This window comes from Mastigoproctus giganteus, chromosome 7 (assembly GCF_048544385.1).
Source record: "Mastigoproctus giganteus isolate SK-2022 chromosome 7, ASM4854438v1, whole genome shotgun sequence".
NCBI classification, from domain to species: domain Eukaryota; kingdom Metazoa; phylum Arthropoda; class Arachnida; order Uropygi; family Thelyphonidae; genus Mastigoproctus; species Mastigoproctus giganteus.
In genome coordinates, this window is record NC_143581.1 from 204,210,569 (window position 1) to 204,234,447 (window position 23,879).

The following is a 23,879-nucleotide window of genomic DNA, read 5'->3' on the forward strand; positions in this document are numbered from 1 at the left end:
TTCTCTAATGCATCTATAGGTCTGGAGGCCTCATTTTAAGAAGGATGTAGAGCTGTTGGAACGCGTATAGAGAAGGGCAACAAGATTAGTGAATGGAACAAAGGGTTGCTCTTACGAAGAAAGGCTTAAGTTTTGCAAATTACAGTGTCTGGAGACTAGGCACCTGCGAGGTGATCTGATAGAGGTGTATAAAGCCTTGAATGGTTTGAGCATGCTCAGTGCCGATGGGATTCTTGCTCTTGCTCAGAATAATCACCTGAGAGGGTATAAATTTAAATTGAGGAAAGACAGTTGTAGGATGGATGTGTGGAAGTTTTCCTTTAGCCAGCAGGTGGTGGATTGCTGAACAAACTTCCATCTGTCATTGTAGAAGTTGATAGCTTAAATAGATTCAAGACAAAACTAGACAAACATTTGGAGCAAGTGGATGGGTGAAATTAGAAGGGTGGTTTTTTTTTTTTTTTTTTTGTTGGCTGATGCTATATAAGCTTGTTTTCTTGCATCATGTGCCTTTGCTAATGCATGAGTCAGATTTCCATAGCATTCTTTTATATGAACAGAGTGCACAACAGGAACTTGGGTTATATCCAAGTCCCTCACTAAGTCATCCAACTTTGCTGATTAGGGAAATGTGGCACTTTACTTGAATAGGCTTCTGCTGTAATCTCAATTAATCTGTTCACCAGATTCATCATCTAATTCTGAAGAGTCTTTGGAAGATGGATTGGGAATTGGAGCCTTCATTGTGTGGCAGAGCAATAGAAGATAGTATGTTGGAATACACTGCTTTTTGATGCAGACTTAAACTTCGGTATAGCCACCATAAAAGTAGCACTCATCGCGACGGCTCTCTCCACATTCAAGATATTCCACAAAACCATCCATTTTATGCTGACCTGCAACCACCACAGAAGAAATTAGATGCCCACAACATATTTTGATTACCTCACTCATCAGTGTATCAAAATAGATTTCATATTCAATGCAAAACTTAGTGCCATCAATTTATTATGTTGTGCTTTACCCTGCTTCAGACCTATATAATATCCTGAAGATAACTTGATAATTTTCATCCATCATAAAAACTGCAAAAAAAAAAAAAAAAAATAATAAGCAAACTTTTTTGTTATATAGTATTATACTTGTGGAGCAAATGTATTCAAATAGTAAAAAATTTGACTAATGCAAGGTTTACATGAACTTGTTAATTTGATTAGCTGAAATAAAGGGCTGCATTTTTGCATTACCCTTCAAGGTACAGTTATCCCCCGATTTGTACGGGGGTTACATTCCCGGAAAGCATTGTGCATTCCAAATCCGCGCAATGTGAGATGTAGTTTATATGACATAACGAGGGTTTCATATCTGTACACAAAAAAAAAAAAAAAAAAAAAAACTAAATTTTAAATTCCTCTCCAAATTAGGATCCATATCCAGAGTTTCTTGGCTAAGCTGATTTGCTCGGTCTTAAACTCAGCTAGTCTCTTTGCAGTCAAATTTTTGTATGCATCTTAGATTTTATCATTTTTGTCAGTTTTGTTTTCTTCTTCTTGACATCGCGAAAAAATATCATCCACTGATAACTGTTCTCTATGAGATTCAAGGACTTCTGTGATATCTGATGGTTCCATTTCTTCAAATCTCTCTCTGCTAATCATTTTGCCAATTTTCACAATCTCAACTACCGTACCTCCAGCATTTCAATCATGGCTTCATTAGTGCAGCTTTGTGGCCACAGCTTTTTCCACACTGCATTCATTGTTGAATTCTTAACTTCACCCCACGCGAATTCAATATTTTTTACAGCATCAAGAATGTTATAATTCCACCAATATTCTTGAATTGAAAGACTGCCTATTCCATCAGTAGCTTCTTGCACAATGTGAAAATTGTAAAAAAAATCTACCAATTGTAAAAAAAAAAAGATCTTCTTAGGTAATAAAGTTTAAGGGAAGCTATAACATCTTGATCCATTGGCTAAATTAAAGAACTTGTATTCGCTAGAAGAAAGGTAAATTTCACATTTGGGTGAAGATCAGACAAATGTGCAGGATGACTGGGTGCATTGTTAAGAATGAGCAAGATTTTGAATGCTATGTTCTTCTTCTTCTTCAGGCAATATCTTTTTGTTTTGATGCAAAAGCAATTTGAAAACCAATCCTCAAAGATTTTAGCTGTGATCCAGGCTTTTTTGATGTATAAATTAGAAGCAGTTTACACTTAGTCGCCCTCTGCATTGGCACATAACAAAAGTGTTAACCTATATTTTTCAGCTTTGATACCTGGGGTGGTTTTCTCTTCTTTTGAAATGAATGTTCGGCTTGGCATACACTTCCAAAATAGGCCGGTGTCATCAGCATTAAACACTTAACTTGCTGGATAGTCCTTAGTCGTAATAACATCCTTGAAAATTTTCAGATACAAAGAAGCAGCTTCTGTATCTGCACTGGCTGCTTCTCCTGTTAATTTTAGATTGTGAAGACTGATGTTTTTTAAAATTTTCAAACTAACCGTTACTGGCCTGAAAGATGTCTGTATTGGATGGATTGGCTTCTTCTTGCAAGCGATTAAAAATTTGTAGAGCTTTGGCACGAATAATATCTAAAGTAAGAGGCATTATCTTTTGATTAAGATCTTCTATTCAGAAAGAAAGTAATTTTTCAGTTTTCTCTATTAATGGATTTCTCATTTTTGTAGTGCTTTTTGCAGCCAATGATGTTTCAGATAGCTGAACTTTTAATTTTCTCAGCATTTTCCTTAATTCCTCGAATGTTAGATTCATTTATGCTGTATTTCTTGGCCAATGTCACAACCTTTTTGCTATTTTCTAACTCCTTAATGATTTTTAATTTTTCCTGTGAATTAAAATTTTTTTTAATTGTAGCTTTCTTCATTTTAGGCACTAATTAAATGCACGTTATATAGACAAGAAATATTAAATCAGCCAAAGCAATGCATACCGATTAAAACACTTTACGTTGTGCGAACCAAAAATAAAAAATTCTGTCTGAACAGTTAACCTAGGATAACTGATGAAGGGGGTCCTGGATGAGCAAGTTGTTTCAAAATTAACTGGACAAACACCACCATTTATTGCTATGTTTGGTTATAAGAATCAGTTTTGAACATCTTTGTGGGGCGCCTCCGTGGGCAGGAGCAGCAGTGCGTAGCACAATCTTCTTGGTTAGACCAGGGTTTGAGCCTGTGACCACCAAATACGGAGGATGCAGAAAGGTCAGGGAATGACCACTGCATATTCCTGGAGCAATATGGCCTTAGTTGCTAATGCTTCTAAAAAAAACCCAAACAACAACATGAACACCTTTTGTGGCTTTTTTTCTAAAGCACATTTCTGGAGGTCATGACCATAAAACAATAAAAACAATATGCACTTTCCAGTTTATTGGGCTTTTCTGTTAGTGCATCTAATTATAAACTGGTAGTAAACTCTATCTTACTGCATTTGCAATAATACTGACAGCTAGATCTGTGGGATTTTAAGTTATTATGGTGAAATGTGTTTCTCCTTCAATGAAATCTTCAATCATGTAAAAAAAAAAATTAATTAAATTTTCAAAATCTGCTCTTTATTTCTATTTTTGAAGCTTCATTAAAAAAAAAAAAAAAAAAAATCCCGCAGGTAGCGAAACTCTCCATGCAATATAAAATTTTGGTAGTAAATACCTGACCGCACAATAAAAAAAACCGTGCAAATCGAGGGATGACTGTAATTTAAGGCTTAGTCTTGTGGTCCAAAGTTGACACCTTTTTAATGTCTAGGGATAGCCATGGAAACAAAAACACTTCTGAGAAGTGTCTATAGCATCAAAGGTTGTAACTGATTTTGAAACTGTAGGTCAGTTAAGTGATAAATTTGATAGGCTAAGATCCAGTGAGAGGAAACTAATCACTTAAGAGAAAATTTTGTAGGATGGTTATTACACAACCAACTGATTTTCTTATTGATTATAGCAAGAATATTTCTTGAAGTCATTAAATTAAGAAACTTCATTTACTATTAACAGAGTAGTAAAGAGACTTTTTTATTACTACTTTTTTTTTTTTTGTTTGTTTGTTTGTTCCTTACAAATATTTGGTTTCTGAAACTGAACTGAGAGCTGTGAGCCATAGGAAGAAAAAAATTGTGCATAATTCAGATTTTTTTTTTTTTACCCCCCAGGTAATTACAACCACCTTAGATCCAAATAGATGTGAAAGTTGTTATGGAGCAGAAACAGAACATAAAAAGTAAGCATACTCATTATACACTGGGTTTTATGTATTTTATAGTCTCTGTTTATCATCTGTTTATCTATTTATTAGATTCGATAAATTTAAACTTATGATTACATAAGTTTAAAATTATTTTATTTGCATGAGTTAATATTAAAATGTCAGAATAATGCAAGGAAACAAAGCAAGTTTAGCATCATTCTGTCAAAAAAATGAACAAATAAAAATCAGAAAGCATCCAATTTTATATTATCTTATATAATTCTTACAAATATATTTTTAATCCCTCTTCACATCTATGTAGGTTCCATGTCTACAAGGCTAGATGTTAACTTCTTCCAGTAGTTCATTACTCTGAAGGCAAATTTTCTTACATCAAGTCTACAGGTTTATCTATCCTTAATTTGAATCTGTACCTCACCCCCTTTTTGGCATCATGCTAAAAAGAAAAAATATTCATCTATCATTAAGTTTTATCAACCCTTTTATGACCTTAAAAATCCCAGTCAGCTCCTTGCACAGACGCCTGTTTTCTGAACTTTGCAGTTTAAAACTTATGATATATCAGACAGACTGCTATTTCCATCAGCCATGAATACAACTGGAAGTGGTACATCCATCACATGGCATTTGCATTTCACAAAATGGAGCAGTAATGAACTGGACACAGACCTACATTTTCTGGCTGTGCAGGTATCCGGGCAATGCCAATGCAGGTTTTAACTCAACTAGATATTCACAACATAATTCATTATGTTGTAATACTTGTTTCTTCAAATCGGCGAGTTCAATAATTACATACCATTTGTGGATAGATGGATGAACTCCCACTGTGAATACTTTTTTTTTTTTTTTTTGTTATTATTTTGGAAAAAATAAAGGAATGAAAAAGCTTTTCACTAGGAATAATGTTTAAGATTAAATGAATTAACTACTGAACATTGAAATTCATTTTTTTTTTTTCCAGTTAATGCAAAAATGCTAGACTGAGTTTGCCTGAAATATCCCTTGCTGATAATCTAATAACCAACCACTCTATCAAAATATCAGAGATTTGATCTACTTCTATAAGTACACCAAGTGACTATTTTATTAGGTGTACCTATCCTTTTCATGAAATAGAGCACTCATTCGTAACAGCATCATGTATTCATACCTTGAACACATGATGCTGTTACTGAATGAGTGCTACGTTGGAGCTGAACAAAGTAACGGGATAAGTATAATAGTGAGTATGTCCTCTATAAGGCCTCTGAACTATTACATTCAGAGACCTTATTAAGGACATGCCCACTATTAGGCAGTCATAATGTTTTGACTGGACAGTTGGCTTTGCATTAGCAACACCCTACTTGTGTAGGAATAGATTCGCACATGTGGCAATCATTTTTAGTGTCTGTGAGGAAGAATGGTTTGGGGGTTGATCTTTCCAGCTTTGAATGTGGAATAATCATGGAGGCAGGGTGTGTAAGTACCAATATCTCAACAACAGCCAACATGTTCAAGTGCTCCTGTGGTGAGCATTGTGTATCTCATCTCGTAATGCAGCAGCAATGGAGTACAGTGCACCCAGCTTACCACCCAGTACAACGTAGGAAAAGCAAGGCCAATTTCTACATGAACTATGCACTAGATATTATTTTATATCAGCTACGGCAGTCAACAGCTGTCAAGGGTGCTCAAGCAATACACAGAAACTATGCCTTGCATAAGCATGTCAGTACCAACACTAAATCACTGACATATGGATCTCTGTCACCTGGTCTGATGAATCCTGTTTGAATCCTGGATGCATTGTTGGCATTCAACAAATGGGAAGCAGTTGTGTTATGGTTTGGAGAATGTTTTTGTGACATACCTTGGGTCCTCTGATCACTGTTAATCGACGGCTTGATGGAACTTCTACCTTTCTGTCATCATTTACATTGTACACTCTTTCATGATGACAGTATTGTATCCAGACAACTCTGGCATCTATCAACAGGGCAGTGTGTAATGCCAAAAGGCCCAGTAGGTTACATAACATGACCGTGAATTCTCCATCCTCCTATAGCCATCCAGCTAACCTGACTTCAACCCAATTCAGCATGTTTGAACTTATTGAAAAAAGGATGTTTGATGCTACAACCATCCACCTGGCAATGTGCAGGCATTACTGTGCAACTCACATGTAGTACTACCACAGGACACCCTGCAACATCTTATGGAGTACATGTCATGTGTACATTAACACGTGTACAGGCTGTATTACAGGCAAAAGGTGGCCCACAAGGTATTGGGTAGGCATTTGCTAATGCAAAGCCAATTGCGTGCACACACACACACAGTTGAAATTGTTTAATATGAAACAATGGGGGGGACAGAAATTTTTTCGTGTTAAAAGAAGTAAACAAAAAAAACCTCACCAATGTATTTTGATGTTGTAAAAATCAAGAGTTAAGATAGAAAGTTTAAGCAAGTTAACATTTTATACACTATATAACACTACACAAGGGGCATTTTACAAACACAATTTATTAATACTCAACATGTTCGCTGACTTCATCAGATAAAAAAAAACACATACAATACGTAAAAATTTTTTAAAAAATTTAATTATTTTTTGTAAAAAATCATCTATCTTTTTTTTGCACTGTGTTATTTATTATATGTTAAGGTGTTTGTGCCACTGTTCAACATATGGGATAGAAATAAAGTTATTTTTTGATATTACTATTGTTGGTTGGTGTATTTTTTTTTTTTTTTTTAATTCTATCTTTAGCTTGTACCCTAATTCTGTTTATTGTAGCAAGTTGGTAACCCCTGTTTAAGAATCTGCTGGTTAATATTTGTATTTCTGAGCCCAAAGCAGATTTCTAACTACTGTCTTTCATAACTTTTATTTTTGTGTAATCTTATTTTCATGCCAATTTTTTATATCCTTTGTGTTTTATTCAGAGATTATTGAAGATTTTGAAAGTTACTATTTAATGGCACAGTATCATCCATATATGCCAGCAGTTCTATTTCCATTTGGGCACAATCCCTCACTCTTGCATCGCTCCTAGGTAATAGTACTACCATCATAAAAGTGATCCTACACTTATCATTTCTTTATACAATATTCCTTCTGAAAATGATCTATATATATACAACCTTTTTCTAAGCTGTGGTCTAATTGGAATATTTTGTTAGATATCAGCAACTTAGTGGAAATATCACAGTCTTCTTCTTTCAGTCACAGTTTCCTTAGGAGCTGTTGTGGCCACCAACAAATTCCTCCAGCTGCATTGATCATGTGCTATACGAGTGGCATCACAAAATTTCATATCCAAAAGTTCACTGATTCCATCCTTGCACCTAGTTGCAGGTCTTCCTTTAACAGCAGTTTTTGGAATTGGTTTTGTTGTGGTCTCTGTGGCATCAGATAATGTGGTGGTATGACATTGCCTACCACATGGCCAATTTTGAAAGGAGCTTTAATCATTGGAAGAATCATCATGCATCCCATGAGTTGCTCTTGAAGAGGAAAGGTGACTACAGCAGAGCCTGCTTAGTGCAGAAGGCTGATTACAACTGGTTTTCTCCTGGTTTCCAGAGGTCATCTATGTACATAAATGGATATGTTATTCATTAGATTCACACAGGTAGTTATTATATCTTCAGTCAATGAATTTATTCATAAGGTGACGCTATTATCCCGCTTCTTCCTTCTTCAATCTCTAATTAATGTTCAATATTTCCAATGAATTATGTCGAATATATTTTAAAATAATTTTCTCTCAAACCATAAAGCGTGCACCGTTTCCTTACCATAAACATATTTCAAATTTACACTCCTTTCATATGGCATTAACTGCTGCATAATCTTCTACATTCTTCGAACATGCTAACCGTGAAACTGTTATTTTAATCTTAGAGCCTAAATATTTACCCCAGATATAACATGTGTCTAATGGATCCTCTGTACTTCTTCCCAGTACTACACTTTAAATTTAATAATAATGGCTATGGTGCTTTATAATAATACACAGCCGCGCTGATAAAACCACGAACAAATATCATTCAGATATAATAATGATCCAATTCTTAAAGCTCCAACACTCAGCTTTATCAGTAATTTATGTTCTTTTATTTTTTTCAGTGAAAAAAATAGCAAAATTATCTTATTTTTATTTTCCTAGTTATCTCTGTAACTTCTTGGGTACATTATACAGTTGTGACCCTGTATCCGCTGATTCAGTTACTACTCACGTGTTGAATACAATGCTTCCCTTTATTTTTTACAATGTTGCATATGGTTTGGTCACTAACATTATAACAGTTCTTTAGAGCAGTGCTTCCCAACTTGTGCTCCGCAGAGCCCTTACGGCTCCGCAGCTGCTCCAGGAAAATAAAATAGCTAAAAATTGAATGAAATTAAAGAATTAGAAAACTAGAAATCGCATTCTGAATAAAAATTTGCCAAGTTGAATTTTGTGCATTCTCTAGCAGACGACGTTCAGTCATTTTGCTGCCATTAGCTTCAAAATTATTGTAGTAAGGAAAAACAGCCACGGCGTATCCGGGTGGGCAGGAGCAGCAGCAGTGTGTAGCACACGCTTCTTGATTAGACCGGGGTTTGAGCCCGTGAACACCAAATATGGAGGATGCGGAAAGGTCAGGGAATGACCACCGCATATCCCCGGAGCAAAATGGCCTTGGTTGCTAATGCTCCTAAAAACCAAATAACAACAAAAACAGCCACAGTTTTTGATGCAAACGCCAAAGTGTCTTCTTTCAAAAGGAAACTTATGTATTGGTTGGAGTGCATGGAAAAGGAAGATATTGATTGCTTCCCTCTTACAAAAAGCTTCTTGGATGAAAATAATATCAAGATTCAAGAAAAAATACAGAAAAATATTGAGGTGCATCTCGAAGCATCGAAAGACAGTGAAGACAGGGGGGGTTGCAAGATAATATGTACAATACCCTCCCAATGACTACTTATAATGCTGGTTCTTACAAGTTGCTTATTTACGACTTGCAAAATATCTGTTTATACCTATTCTAGTTAGTACTTGAATTTTATGATTTCTGGTTGTTTTTTTTAATTTGGAGTCTTGAAGTGTCCCGTTTGGTTAATCCAATCCCGGCAAATAGAGAGTCTGCTGTACTTTATTATTACCATATTTAATGTTGGTAATGTCTTACTGTGTGTTTAATTCATCAATTAGACTTTATTACATGTATATATGTACAAGAAAATAACGTTATATATGGGGTCAGCAGGTGTTTGCTTATATCCATGGTTTCAGCCATCCATGGTATGGCTTGGAACATATACCCCACGGATATGAGGGTCTTACTATAATGTTCTTGAATTTCCTGTCTTTTTAAGAAATTCAAAAACATAGAGAAAAGGTTCACTTAAGTTTTTCTAAATTTTTTTTTTTTCCAATTTTCATCTAAAACCATGTTAGCATCAGGATGCCATTTAGCTTTTGAGCAAGGTTTTGATAATTATAGTTGCTGGCATATATAAGAACTTTTTGATTTTTGTTTTAATACTAATATTTTATAAAATCATTTTAACACTTGTTTTATACCTGTAATTTTTGGAACAAATTATCATTTTTAATTTTCTAGTTGGAGATGATCACTTCCATTCTTAAAATCTTCTGGAAACCCTTATATCTTCAGCTAGTTATTTAAGATTATTTTTATAATGATATAGTCAGTTATACAATTTTGGTATTAATGGTTCGATTGTAGTTTATACAATTTCTTAATTTAAAAAAACTGCTTGCAAAGAATGAGACCAGCAGTTTATTTTTAAAATAAATACACTTCCGCAAGTTAAAAATTAGATAGCATGAATCAGAGCTGTAATGCTCAATACGTTCTACGTTGATATTAATATTTGTAAAATAATAAGAGGAGTTCACCTCAATATAGTACGTAGAACACTTCCATATGATACTCTCCAGAAATTAAAACAAAAAAATCTAAAAATTACATTAGAGTAAAAAAATAAACTCTAATGTAATTTTTTCGATTTTTTTTGTTTTAATTTCTGGAGAGTATCATATTGAAGTGTTCTACGTACTATATTGAGGTGTAAACTCCTCTTATTATATTACAAGCAAGTTAAAAATATAGTTCAGAGAGATGTGCACCCATAGCCCATTTTGGTTCATGCCTACACCTTGCCAATGACTCGAATGAGTACAATGAACAATTGTACAGAGAAATAGAGTGGGCTAGTAAATCAGAATGTAATATTATAATGGGGGATTTTAACATCCCAGATATTGACTGGAACTTGTGGGTTGGTCACTCGCACACTAGTAAGACTTTTGTGGATTTATTGGATGATTGTTTTCTGCAGCAGCATGTTCGAGAGGCAACCAGAGAGGCTAATACTCTTGATCTGGTTATCAACAGTGATCATTCGTGTACTAAGAATTTGCAGATAAAGAAACCACTAAGTGGCAGTGATCACGGTGTACTGATGTGGGATTTATTTAAAGATATAATTACCATCAGGGGTAAAGGAAAGGGTTTTTGCTTCTGTAAAGGTGAGTACAGCGGTCTCAGACAGTTTTTAAATTCTGTACAGTGGGATCAACCGACGATGTTACAAACAGTAAATTCTAATTGGGAAGCATTCAAGGAATTAATCATGGAAGCTACTAAACGTTTCACACCTATTAAGAAATATTGTTCAAGGTTTAGGCCTAAATGGTTGTCAAATGAACTAATGAAACTTGTGGCAGAGAAGAAAAATGCATGGCATGCATTTTTCAGGCGACACAGAAACCTATGGCAGATATAAGCTAGTCTGTAATAAAGTCAAAAAGGAGATTAGGCAAGCAAAAGCAGATTACGGAAAATCTTTGGCAAAGGATGCTAAGAAAAACAGCAAGGATTTCTTTACTTATATAAACTCTAAAAGGAAGGGGATGAATCAGATTAGTCCACTTGATATTAATGGTTCGATTGTTGATGATCCTGCTCAAACTGAATGAGTATTTTGCATCTACATTCCCCCATGAGGAGTTATTAATGATAGAAAATGCCAGAAGGTTATCAAATTGTAGCAGGGTGCTTAATGATTTTGTAATAAAAGAGCAAAGTGCAGGAGAAATTGTTGAAGTTAAACATAAAGGTACCTGGGGTGGATGGGATCTATCCAATTATATTAAAGGAGGCGGCAAAGGAAGTAAGCAAACCCTTAGCCATAATTATGAGAGCATCCTTGGACTCAGGGGAGGTCCCCATGGACTGGAGATGTGCAAATGTTTCTCCAATTCACAAAGGGGGATCGAAGGGTGACACGAGTAATTACAGACCAGTTAGTTTAACTTCTGTTGCGGGTAAAATAATGGAGTCACTGGTTAAAGATACATTGCAGGGTCATCTAGACAAGACTGCAGCAATAATTCAGACACAGCATGGGTTTGTTAAGGGATAGTCTTGTCTGACAAATTTGATTGGATATTATGATGTGGTTACAAAGGAATTGGATGCAAAAAAATAATTTTGATATCATATACTTGGATTTCAGGAAAGCTTTCGACACTGTTGCATATGAAAGACTACTGTACAAATTGGAGCAGAATGGTATTAAGGTAAGTTGCTACAATGGATAAAAGGATGGTTGAGTGGGGGAAGACAGAGGGTGGTAATCAATGGGTGCTGCTCTTTGTGGACTAATGTTATTAGTGGAGTCCCACAGGGTTCGGCATTGAGTCCCCTGTTGTTTTGTATATTTATCAATGATATTGATGAAGCTATATCAGGCTTAGTGTCAAAGTTTGCAGATGATACAATGGTTGGCAGGGTTATTAATGACAGTAATGGCAGTGTGCTACTGCAACAGGATCTAGAAAATTTTGGAAGGTGGGCTTGAGAAGTGGCAACTGAATTTTAACATTGACAAATGCAAAGTACTGCATATGGTAGAAGTAACCTCAGACGAACATACCAACTGTGTGGTACTACACTTAGGGTGGTAGAAAATGAAAAAGGCCTAGGAGTAATTATGCAGTCAGAATGAAGTTTTCTGAGCAATGCAGACAGGCTGCCAGAGCAGGTCGTGGGGTTTTGTCAATGATATACAGGAATTTTGTCAGGCCATGCCACTGCATACAGGTCTAGAGGCCTCATTTTAGGAAAGATTTGCTTGAGCGTGTACAGAGAAGGGCAACAAGATTGGTGAGGGGAATGAAGGGATCCTCTTACTAAGAGAGGCTTAAGTTCTGCAAATTGCAGTGGCTGGAGACGGGGCACCTGCGAGGTGATCTGATTGAGGTGTATAAGGCTTTGAATGGGTTGAGCATGCTGAATTTGCCTTTAGCCAGCAGGTGGTTAATTACTGGAACAAACTTCCATCTGTTGTTGTTGTGGAAATTGATAGGATAAATAAATTTAAGGAGGAACTGGACAAACATATAGATGGAATTGGTTTGTAATTTTTTTTTTTTTTTTTTTGGGTGATGCTACATAAGCTCATACACTTGCTTTCATGCCACTACTACTACTCCTACCTTCATCAGTATCATTAATAAACGTTGAAATTAACAGTAGGCTCAGCACTGAATATGAGGGAATGGTTGTGTGAATTTTTTTTCTTGGCTGATGCTACATAAGCTCGTACACTTGCTTTCTTGCATCACATACCACAATTACTATTACTATATTCTTCTTTATGCTTTAAGCAGGCAAATGAAGTTTATTCTAAATCAATTCCTTATACAGTATTTAAATAATTGATTGGTAAGTTGGCATGGCACGTAGTATATTTTTTCTCCCCTTCTTCCTCTTCCTGTAGTAATTTCATCCTGTAGATTGATTTAATTGTATACGGTGTTTCAATAACATGTGGTTGCACTTTCAGGATCAATTTAGGACATGAAAACAATGAAAAAGTTTATATAAACATGTCGAGTCCTGAATGGCTACAGAGTTACGGCTGTTTGAATTTTAAAAAATGGCTATGGAGTTTTCAGTGGTTAAAGATAATAAAAAGCCATAGTTCCATAATTTGACATAAGAACTTTCTTCATTGTTTTTAAGGCTCCAAATCAATCTCAAAAGTATGGCCCACTGTTATGAAAACACCCTGTGTATGTACTGATTGTCGTTTTTTTCTGATTTAGGTGTTGTAATACATGTGATGATGTACAAGAAGCATACAGAATTAGAGGATGGGCTGTACCAAATCCAGAAAACGTTGCCCAGTGTAAAAGAGAAAAGTGGAATGAAAGGTTTAAATCAGTAGACAAGGAAGGTTGTCAAATATTTGGTTACCTTGAAGTGAATAGGGTATAGACTTTTTTCGTTTTCATGAAGTGAAAATTTAGAAATACATTATAAATAAATAACTTTTACACAGTAAGAAATTTCATATTATTATACTTATCATGAATTAGCTTAAATATTTCTTCTACTTTCCAAGGTTTTTTTTTTGACATTTTATATTTTTTGAGCTGTAAAAGGTATGGCAAATAAAAAAAAAAAGATTACTTGTTACTGATATGGTACATCTAGCAGTTTGTAATGAAATGCAGATATACATATAAACTTAGTATTCTCCATGACAGTTGTAAGTACCTTACAGCAAAAAAAATTTTTTTGGAGAGATCTGGGTTCAAATCTGATCAAAGAGAGTGGAGGAATTCCTAAAGGCCTCTGTTGTCAGTTGGAGAGGGAGAGGGAGAGAGAGGGAGCTCCATGAGTATTCCTAGTTTTTAAGCTCTCACAACATGCCTTAGAAACTGTAAGTATACACTTGTAGAGATGTTAACACATGATTAAAAACAATTTTTAAAAAATGACCATTTTATCAAGTGAGCTTGAGCACTGTGACAAAAGTAATCGATGCATGAAAAATTATCAAAATATCGAATAAACAGTGTGGCTTATCTTAAAATTTAAAACATTAAATATGTGTTCTTCACTGAAGTGTAGAAAAGAAGCTATTTAATTTTTATTTTAATTAGAGTGAAAAATGAGAAAAATCTAGGAATTATTTTCTCTCTCCATAAATGCTGCTAGTATAGATTGTTATTCATTAATTATATCCAGGCCCTGACAAATTTCTTCAAGATCTAGGGTGCCACTGCCAAAATTTAATTGCCAGCTGTGGGGCGATTGTATACAAAAAAAAAAAAAATTCTGCAGTTATGCAGTAAACTTTAACCAGTAAGATTCATTCCATACTGTGGTTTATAGTCTAGCACAGTGGTTTTCAACTTTTTTTTAATAATGACACCCCTAAGTAATTTATTTTATTTTGCGGCACCCCTACTCGATCTACTGAATTTTTTGCCTGTTAGATCCGATTCTGTCGGTCTGTAATTAAACCATACAGCTGCTAACCTCATCTGTAAAATATTAGACACCAAGCCAGATTTTTTTTAGTCTCCATAGTGACTGCGTTTGTCAAGCCCTGGTTATGTCTTCCAAGTAATCATAACCTTAATTTTATATTTTAGAGATGTATCGTCATATATATTAACATAAAATTACCAGCTCATCTCTGTAATCCAAAAGACACCTTATTATAATGCATCCACATTATGAGAAGGATGTTTAGATTCAAATTACAGAAACTTTGCTAGCAGGGATAAGGAGTTGATTATTGCTTTCTATAAGGCCATGGTTAGGCCACATCTTGAGTACTGTATACAGGTCTGGAGGCCTCATTTTAGGAAGGATGTAGATTTGCTGGAATGGGCAGCCAGACTGGTGAATGAAACAAAAGGGTGCTCTTACCTAGAAAGTCTTCAGTTTTGCAAATTGCAGCATCTCAAGACTAGGCACCTGCAGGGAGATCTGATTGATGTGTTTAAACTTGAATAGATTGAATAAGCTGAATGTTAATGTTCAAGTTGTATGGATGTTTGCCTTCAGCCAGCGGATGGTTGATTGTTGGAACAGGCTTCACCTGTTGCTGTGGAAGTAGATGGGTTGAGTAAATTCAAGGAAGAATTGTGTAGGGTTTTTTTTTTTTTTTTTTTGTCTGATGCTGTATAAGCTTGCTTTCTTACATCATTTGCCATTACTACTGCTACTACTACTTTAATTTGAATGTCCACTATTTCTTCAAGAAAATCATCAATAAAAATGAAACTGCCATGTTTCTGGAAATGCATTCAAATAAAGAAAATAATATTAAATCAAGAATTAGAAAAGTGTTAAAGCTATAATGTGAAACAGGCAGATTGGTAAGGTTATAGTACTTTCTATTCAAAGGCCTCCGTAGTCGAGTGGTCAGGAGCAGGAGTGCACTAGCACACGCTCTTTGAGTAGACCGAGGTTCAAGCCCCTGACTGCTGAATACGGTCAATCTGCCAACCCGCAATGGACCAGCGTGGCAGATTATGGTCCATTTCCCTCATCATGAATTCTTGAAGAGGCTTCCATCCTGCAGTGGGTTGATAATGGCTGCACTTTACCTTTTTTTTACTTTCTATCATAAAGATATAGTACTTTTTATCACAGAGTAATGTTATCAACAACTATACAAAGCAACAGCAGTAACTCCACATGCAACATGTCAGAGTTCAAGAACAAATTGGAATATTATATAATCACTTCTACTGCAACTGTGGTAAGGCAAAAAAAATAAACCAAAGCACTGATTACAATAAGCAATGTTTTTATGTTTTATTCTATGTATTCATATATGTCTGATTGGTATAGTCAGTCCTCGTATAACTATACATGAGTTATAAATAGGGGAACAATGTCGTATATAACAAACTGAATTCGCTTATGCACGATTTGCCTTTGTGTTTACAAGAAGTGGCAGTCGATTGCGGGGAATCACCCCAACTGAAAGCAATGCAATAGGAACGAAGAGAAGATTCTGAAAATCTATTTGTTTTTTATATGATTTCAGTGAAGGGGAAACGCATTTCGTCATTGTAATGTAAAAACCCACAATTCCGGCTATTGGTATTATCACAAATGCAATTATATCGAGTTTACTACCCGTTTATGACAGATTCCACTAGCAGAAATGCTATTGTATTATGGTAGTGTCCTCGAGAAATGGCTTTGTAAAATGTGAGCTAGTGTGACATGATAGTGTGTTTTTTGCCTTTACAGTGTTGTTTATTCAGTTGCTACATGTGCACAGCTTTGTTTATGTGTATCAAGCATGCCTCCTCATTTTTGTTCTTTTTATATTGTAATTGTGCTTTATTCCCTAAAATGAGTAAAATACTTGAAAAGCTAGGGCATTGTGAGGAATCAAAGATTCCTCATAATGCCTTAGCAGATTTTCAGGTTTTGTGAATTTGAGTGTTTCCATTTCAGGTCATGTGAAGAAAGGTAGCAAAGAATTCTTTGGTTATGTTTGGTTACACTAGAAGGATAGACGAGAATACCAGAAGTATACTAGATTATAACTGGGAGTTAAGTGATTTTGCGATAACTAAGAGAAAAGTGGAGGAAAGCAAAGCCTTTATACAGTGGCTTGTATATCATCGTGAGAATTATATACAAGTTTTGAATTCCCATTTCAGGAGGAATGTAGAACTGTTGGATGAGGTGCATTGAAATGCAGTAACATTAGTTATTAGTATTAGCCATACAGGGTAATAAAGCCACAATCTTTTGCTGCATTGGCAAAAAAATAAATAAAAATAATTAATAATAAAATAGAATAATAAAAAGAATAGAATAAATCAAAAAATGATAAAATCTAATATCTGATACAAAAAACAAAAGATATATAAAAAGTAGATAAGAAAATAGACTAATTATGTTCTTCCTTCCTTACATAGGTAACTATCCTTTTGACCTTTGAATTTCTTTGTCAGTTTTAACTACCTGCAGAGGCTTGTTCCAGTAATCAACAGTTTGCTGGCTAAAAGCAAACTTCTGGAAACCTTTATAAAAGTGAAAATTTTGCCTTCATTCATCTTGCTATGCCCTCTCAAAGCCTCACAGACCTTAATTTGGGTCTCTTCTAAGGTGCATGGTTGTCATGCTCTGTGGCCAACATATTCAAATCCATGTATTTGAATATGTATGGTCGCCCTTTTTCCAAAAAGCCATAGTGTATAGCAACATCCCATCTTCTACTGCTCTTTTGCTACACAATGAAGGCTTGCCAGTTCCCAATATACTTTTCCAGAGAGAATCTTCAGAATTGGATAATTGAATCTGGTAAACAGGATAACTATGATTATACCTCAGAAGCCTGTTCAAATGAAGCACCACATTTCCTTAATCAGCAAGACTTAGATGACTTAGTAGGGGACTTAGGTCCAACCAAATCCAGTACAGCTGCAAATCTCCACATACAGAAAAAAACATGTCCCTTATACACATTTTTCAAATCAAAACAATAGCACAATTCCTGTGCTATTGTTTTGATTTGATTGGTTTTGTTGAAGAAATTGCTATTAGTCACAATCCAGAAGGGTGGCATCGTTTCATAGACAGTTTTTGTTTCACTGTGGATATATACAACCACTGATTTCTGGTGTGTAAAGAAGAGTTTCTTTAGTCTTCTTTAATATTCATATTAAAGAAGACTATAGAAATGTGTGTGTTAGAGAAGATCAAGTATGATCAGTATATATGGGAAGTCTGCAGTGACTTCAAGATGCTGGAGTCCCTTCTGTGTTTGCAAGGTAGTTTCACTAAGTTCCCTCGCTTTTTCTGCCTCCAGGACAGCAGGGGTAGATCATCATTAGACTGCTCTCCCAGAATGGTCTGACAGAACTGAGTTGCAGCCTAGAACATGATGTAGTAAACAATCCTTTTGTTCTGAGAAACAAAGCCTTGCTTCCACTACTCCATATCAAACTGAGACTGGTCAAAAACAACTTGTTAAAGCATTGGATCCTCAGGTGACACCTGAGGATGTACAGTCTACATTTCCAAAATTGTCTGATGCAAAAGTGCAAGGTGATATATTTATTGCTTCACAAGCCAAGTAAAATGCAAGCTTAATGAAAACTAGAAGACTGAAATGATGCTGAGTGAAATGCCTGGCATTTGTATCACCTTATAGTGAACAGCTTTCTTGGTAACATTAATAAAAGTTAAAACTACAAAGAATTGGTTGACAAATTTATCAAAAATTATGGAAATATGGAAGGCAGAATGTCACTCAAACTTAATTTTTTTTTTTTTTTCTGACCAAATGAAAAGTGAAAAGCATGGGGATATACAGTTAGTGGAGAAGAGGTACCAAGGAAGATGGGATGAAACTATGGTGGGTGACTGTAAGCTGATCACACTGACCACAAAAGACACATTCAAATGTAAATTTTGAAAGGTGTTTTTTTTTTTTTTTTATTAGTGAGCTGTTTACTTAAAACAGAGATATTTGATATAGCACTAAATATTTACTTTTATTTCATTTCTGGGCAAACTATTGACTGATACTGTGCAAAAACTCAGGTCATATTTGGAATCAGCATAATTAAATTTTATAGATAAATAGGACCTTTATGAAATTTTGTTACACAGAGTTGTTTAGTAATAATCATGGTAATCATTATTAATCATAGTTTTTTGCATTTTAAACTTACATTAACTGTTTTTTTAATAGGTTGCTGGTAATTTTCATATTGCTCCAGGGAAGACATTTTCTCAACATCATGTACATGGTGAGTTTTTGATTTCTTGAATTTGTATTCATTCAGTATCCTGTAAATTTTATATTTTCTTTAAAATGATGATTATTATTATTATTATAATTTTTTTTTTTCTTTTTTTCCCTTCTGTAGGTAATAGTACCAGTTCATTAGTCAGTTAGCAGAAAGAAAGGTGTATTAATCATCAATTAAAAAAAATTAAATAAAACATTTTGAAGTGATTAAAGAATAAATGATGTTTCACAGAAAATATTGTTTACATCAATCAACAACTGTTAGTAACCAGCCGTAAAGGAGTAAAAGAATGGATTGCTCAAAGAACATACATACTGATATTAGCATTAGTAGAGGTATATGATGCAAGAAAGCAAGCTTAAACAGCATCAATCAAAAAAAAAAAAAAAAAAAAATCCTATCCTCCCCATTTCACCCATCCATTCACTACAAATGTTTGTCTAGTTCTGCTTTGAATTTATTTAAGCTATTAACTTCTACATCAACAGATGGAAGTTTGTTCCAGCAATCAATCACCCGCAGGCTAAAGGCAAATTTCCGCACATCTGTTCTACAACTGTCTTTCCTCAATTTGAATTTGTCTCCTTAGGTGATTAATTTGGGCAAGAGGAAGAATCCCATCAGCATTGAGCTTGCTCAAACCATTGAAGGCCTTATACATCTCAACTGCATTATCTGGTAGGTGCCTAGTCTCCAGACACTGTAATTTGCAAAACTTAACCCTTTCTTCATAAATGCAACCCTTTGTTCCATTCATCAATGTCATTGCCCTTCTTTGTACTTGTTCCAGCAGCAGCTCTACATCCTTCCTAAAATGAGGCCTCCAGACCTGTCTACAGTACTCACTGTGTGGCCTGATCATTGCCTTATACAAGGGGATAATCCCTGTTAGAAAACTTCCTGTATATCATTGGCAAGACACTGTAAGCTACTCATGCAGACTTCTGTACTGCTCAGAAAACTTCATATCTGACTGGAAAATTACCTCCAGGTCTCTTTCATTCTCCACTACCCTGAATGTAGTACCACACAGTTGATATGTTACTCTGGGGTTACTGCTAGTCATATACAGTACTTTGCATTTGTCAATGTTGAACTTCAGATGCCACCTCTCAGCCCATCTGCTCAACTTTTCTTGATCCTGTTGCAGTAGTGTACTGTTATTAGTATCATTAACAACCCTGCCAATCTTCGTATTGTCTACAAACTTGGACAGTAAGCCTGATATACCTTCAACAATGCCATTAATAAATACAGAAAACAACAATGGGCCCAACACTGAACCGTACGGGAATCCACTAATAACATTAGTCCACGAAGAGCAGTGTCCATTGATTACCATTCTCTGTCTTCTCCCGCTCAGCCATCCCTTTATCCATAGCAGCAATTTGCCCTTAATGCCATACTGCTCCATTTTATACAGTAGTCTTCCATATGCAACAGTATCAAAAGCTTTCTTAAAATCCACGTATATGATATCAAAATTATTTTTTGCATCCAGTTCCTTTGTAACCACATCATAATATCCTATCAAATTTGTCAGACAAGACTTTCCCTTAACAAACCCATGCTGTGTCTGAATTATTGCTGCGTCTTGTCTAGATGATCCTGCAATACATCTTTAACCAGTGACTCCATTATTTTACCCAGAACAGAAGTTAAACTAACTGGTCTGTAATTACTTGTGTCACCCTTCGATCCCCCGTTGTGAATTGGGGATACATTTGCACATCTCCAGTCAGTGGGAACCTCCACTGAGTCCAAGGATGCTCTCATAATTATGGCTAAGGGTTTGCTTACTTCCTTTGCTGCATCCTTTAATACAACTGGATAGATCCCATCCACCCCAGGTGCTTTTCTTATGTTTAACGTCAACAATTTCTCCTCCACTTTGCTCTCAATTATTACAAAATAATTAAGCTCCCTGTTAGAGTTTAATAATCTTTTGTCCTCCATTAACAGAATCCCTACAGAATTCCTCCTGTGTGATTGTAGATGAAAATACTCATCCAGTTTATCAGTTATCTGAGCAGGATCATCAAAATTTGAACCATCAATATCAAGTGGACAAATCTAATTCATCCCCTTCCTTCTGGAGTTTACATAAGTAAAGAACTCTTTTTGCATCTTTTGCCAAAGATTTTTCGTAATCTGCCTTTGCCTGCCTAACCTCCTTTGTGACTTGATTTCAGACCAGCTTATATCTACCATAGGCTTCTGTTTCACCTGATATTTTATATGGAGAATAAAAAATATGCACTTCTAATCTATTTTTCTTCTTTACCACGAGTCCATTAGTTCATCTGACACCCATTTAGGTTTAAACCATGAACAATATTTCTTAGTTGGTATGAAAACCCTAGTAGCTTTCAAGATTAATTCTTTTAATGTGCTTCCCATTTAGAATTTGCTGTTGATAACATCAATTGGTCCCACTGTATAGAATTTAAAAAGTGTTTCAGACCACCATAGTCACCTTTATGAAAGCAAAAACCCTTCCCTTTACCTCTGATGGTAGTAATATCTTTAAGTAAATCTCAAATCAGTACACAGTGTATCACTGCCACCCAGTGGTTCCTTTATCTGCAAATTCTTAATGCACGAATAATCACTGCTGTTAACCAGATTCAGAGTATTACTCTCTCTGGCTGCCCCTCGAACATGCTGCTGCAGAAAACAATCGTCCAATAAATCTCAAGTCTTGCTAGTGTGTGAGTGACCAACCACAAGTTCCAGTCAATATCTATGAAGTTAAAATCCCCCATTATTAGACATTATGATTTACTGGCCCACTATTTCTGTATTCAATTGTTCTTTGAGCTCATTAGAGTTGTTAGGCCCTATAACACACTCCCACTCTCATTTTTGCTTTTCCAGTGCTTATGTCACACCAAACTGACTCAACATTGCACTCTCTATCTATGTCAACTGGATGCATTTCCTTAGATTTTAGTTTCTTAACTAACAGCTAATCCCTCCTCTCTCCCTGTCCTCTCTATCCTTTCTGTATACATTGTACTCTTGAAATTCCAATTCTGCACTGCTTATATCTGTGTGACCCCACATCTCGGATAACCCAACAATATCTGCCTTTGATGTCTTGACAAGCACTTCAAAACATCAAATTTATTTACTGAACTCCCAACATTGGTGTACATGCAAGTATACATGCACCTGTTCTTATTCTTAGTTACCCTAACACAGCCCATGTATTTACTTGTTCCACGATGACTCCTAGCAGTCTCTGAAATCCCCTGTACCTTGTTTTCCAGGCTGATGCTCATTCCAATAGAAGCAGTGCAAGAATCACTTTCATCGATTGATGATCCTGCTCAGATAGCAAAAAAACTGAATGAGTATTTTGCATCTACATTCACACATGAGGAATTAAGGTTTGAAAATGGCAGAAGGTTATCAAATTGTAGCAGGATACTTAATGATTTTGTAATAACTGAGAGCAAAGTGGAGGAGAAATTGTTGAAGTTAAACATAAGAAAAGCACCTGGGGTGGATGGGATCTATCCAGTTATATTAAAGGAGATGGCAAAGCAACTAAACAAACCCTTAGCCATAATTATGAGAGCATCCTTGGACTCGGGGGAGGTTCCCACGGACTGGAGATGTGCAAATGTATCCCCAATTCACAAAGGGGGGGGGATCGAAGGGTGACACGAGTAATTACAGACCAGTTAGTTTAACTTCTGTTCCGGGTAAAATAATGGAGTCACTGGTTAAAAATGCATTGCAGGATCATCTAGACAAGGCTGCAGCAATAATTCAGCCACAGCACGGGTTTGTTAAAGGAAAGTCTTGTCTGACCAATTTGATAGGATGTTATAATGTGGTTACAAAGGAACTGGATGCAAAAAATAATTTTGATATCATATATTTGGATTTCAGGAAAGCTTTTGACACTCTTGTGCATGAAAGACTATTGTACAAATTGGAGCAGAATGGTATTAAGGGTAAGTTGCTACAATGGATAAAAGGATGGTTAAGTGGGAGAAGACAGAGGGTGGTAATCAATGGGTACTACTCTTCGTGGAATAATGTTATTAGTGGAGTCCCACAGGGTTCGGTGTTGGGTCCACCGTTGTTTTGTATATTTATCAATGATATTGATGAAGGTATATTAGGCTTAATGTCGAAGTTTGCAGATGATACAAAGGTTGGCAGGGTTGTTAATGGCAGTGTGCTACTGCAACAGGATCTAGATAATTTGGGCAGATGGGCTAAAAAGTAGCAACTGAAGTTTAACCTTGACAAATGCAAAGTATTGCATATCAGTAGAAGTAACCCCAGAGAAAAGTACCAACTGTGTGGTACTACACTTAAGGTGGTAGAAAATGAAAAAGAACTGGGAGTAATTGTGCAGGCAGATATGAAGTTTTCTGAGCAATGCAGACAGGCTGCCAGGGCAGGTCATGGGGTTTTGTGAATGATATATAGGAATTTTGCTAGCAGGGAAAAGGAGGTGATTATCCCTCTGTATAAGGCAATGGTCAGTCCACGCCTTGAGTACTGCGTACAGGTCTGGAGGCCTCAATTTAGGAAGGATGTAGATTTACTTGAGCGTGTACAGAGAAGGGCAACAAGATTGGTGAGGGGAATGAAGGGATCCTCTTACCAAGAGAGGCTTAAGTTCTGCAAATTGCAGTGGCTGGAGACTAGGCACCGGTGCGGTGATCTGATTGAGGTGTATAAGGCCTTGAATGGGTTGAGCATGCTGAATTCTGATGGGATCCTTCCACTTGTTCAGATTACGAATCTAAGAGGGGCATAAATTCAAATTAAGAAAAGGCAGATGTAGAATAGATGTGCAGAAATTTGCCTTTAGCCAGTGGGTAGTTAATTGCTGGAACAAACTTCCATCTGTCGTTGTGGAAGTTGATAGGTTGAATAAATTTAAGGAGGAACTGGACAGGCATTTGGATGGAATGGTGTGTGTTTTTTTTTTTTTCTTTTTTTTTTTTTGGCTGATGCTGCATAAGCTCATACATGCTTTTTTGCATCACATGCCACTACTACTACTATCTCTGCCAGCGG

General features: G+C 35.8%; 1 protein-coding gene across 3 annotated transcripts in view; it reads left to right on the forward strand.

Moving 5' to 3' along the window:
- LOC150083606 (endoplasmic reticulum-Golgi intermediate compartment protein 3-like) overlaps window positions 1–23,879 on the forward strand; it is a 103,574-nt gene that overhangs the window by 36,931 nt on the left and 42,764 nt on the right. For all 3 annotated transcript variants that reach the window (XM_090377378.1, XM_090377377.1, XM_090377379.1), the window contains exons 5-7: window positions 4,181–4,248; window positions 13,356–13,521; window positions 18,773–18,830. In XM_090377378.1, the coding sequence (XP_090233504.1) occupies window positions 4,181–4,248; window positions 13,356–13,521; window positions 18,773–18,830 (292 nt within the window). The remainder of the gene's footprint in view (window positions 1–4,180; window positions 4,249–13,355; window positions 13,522–18,772; window positions 18,831–23,879) is intronic.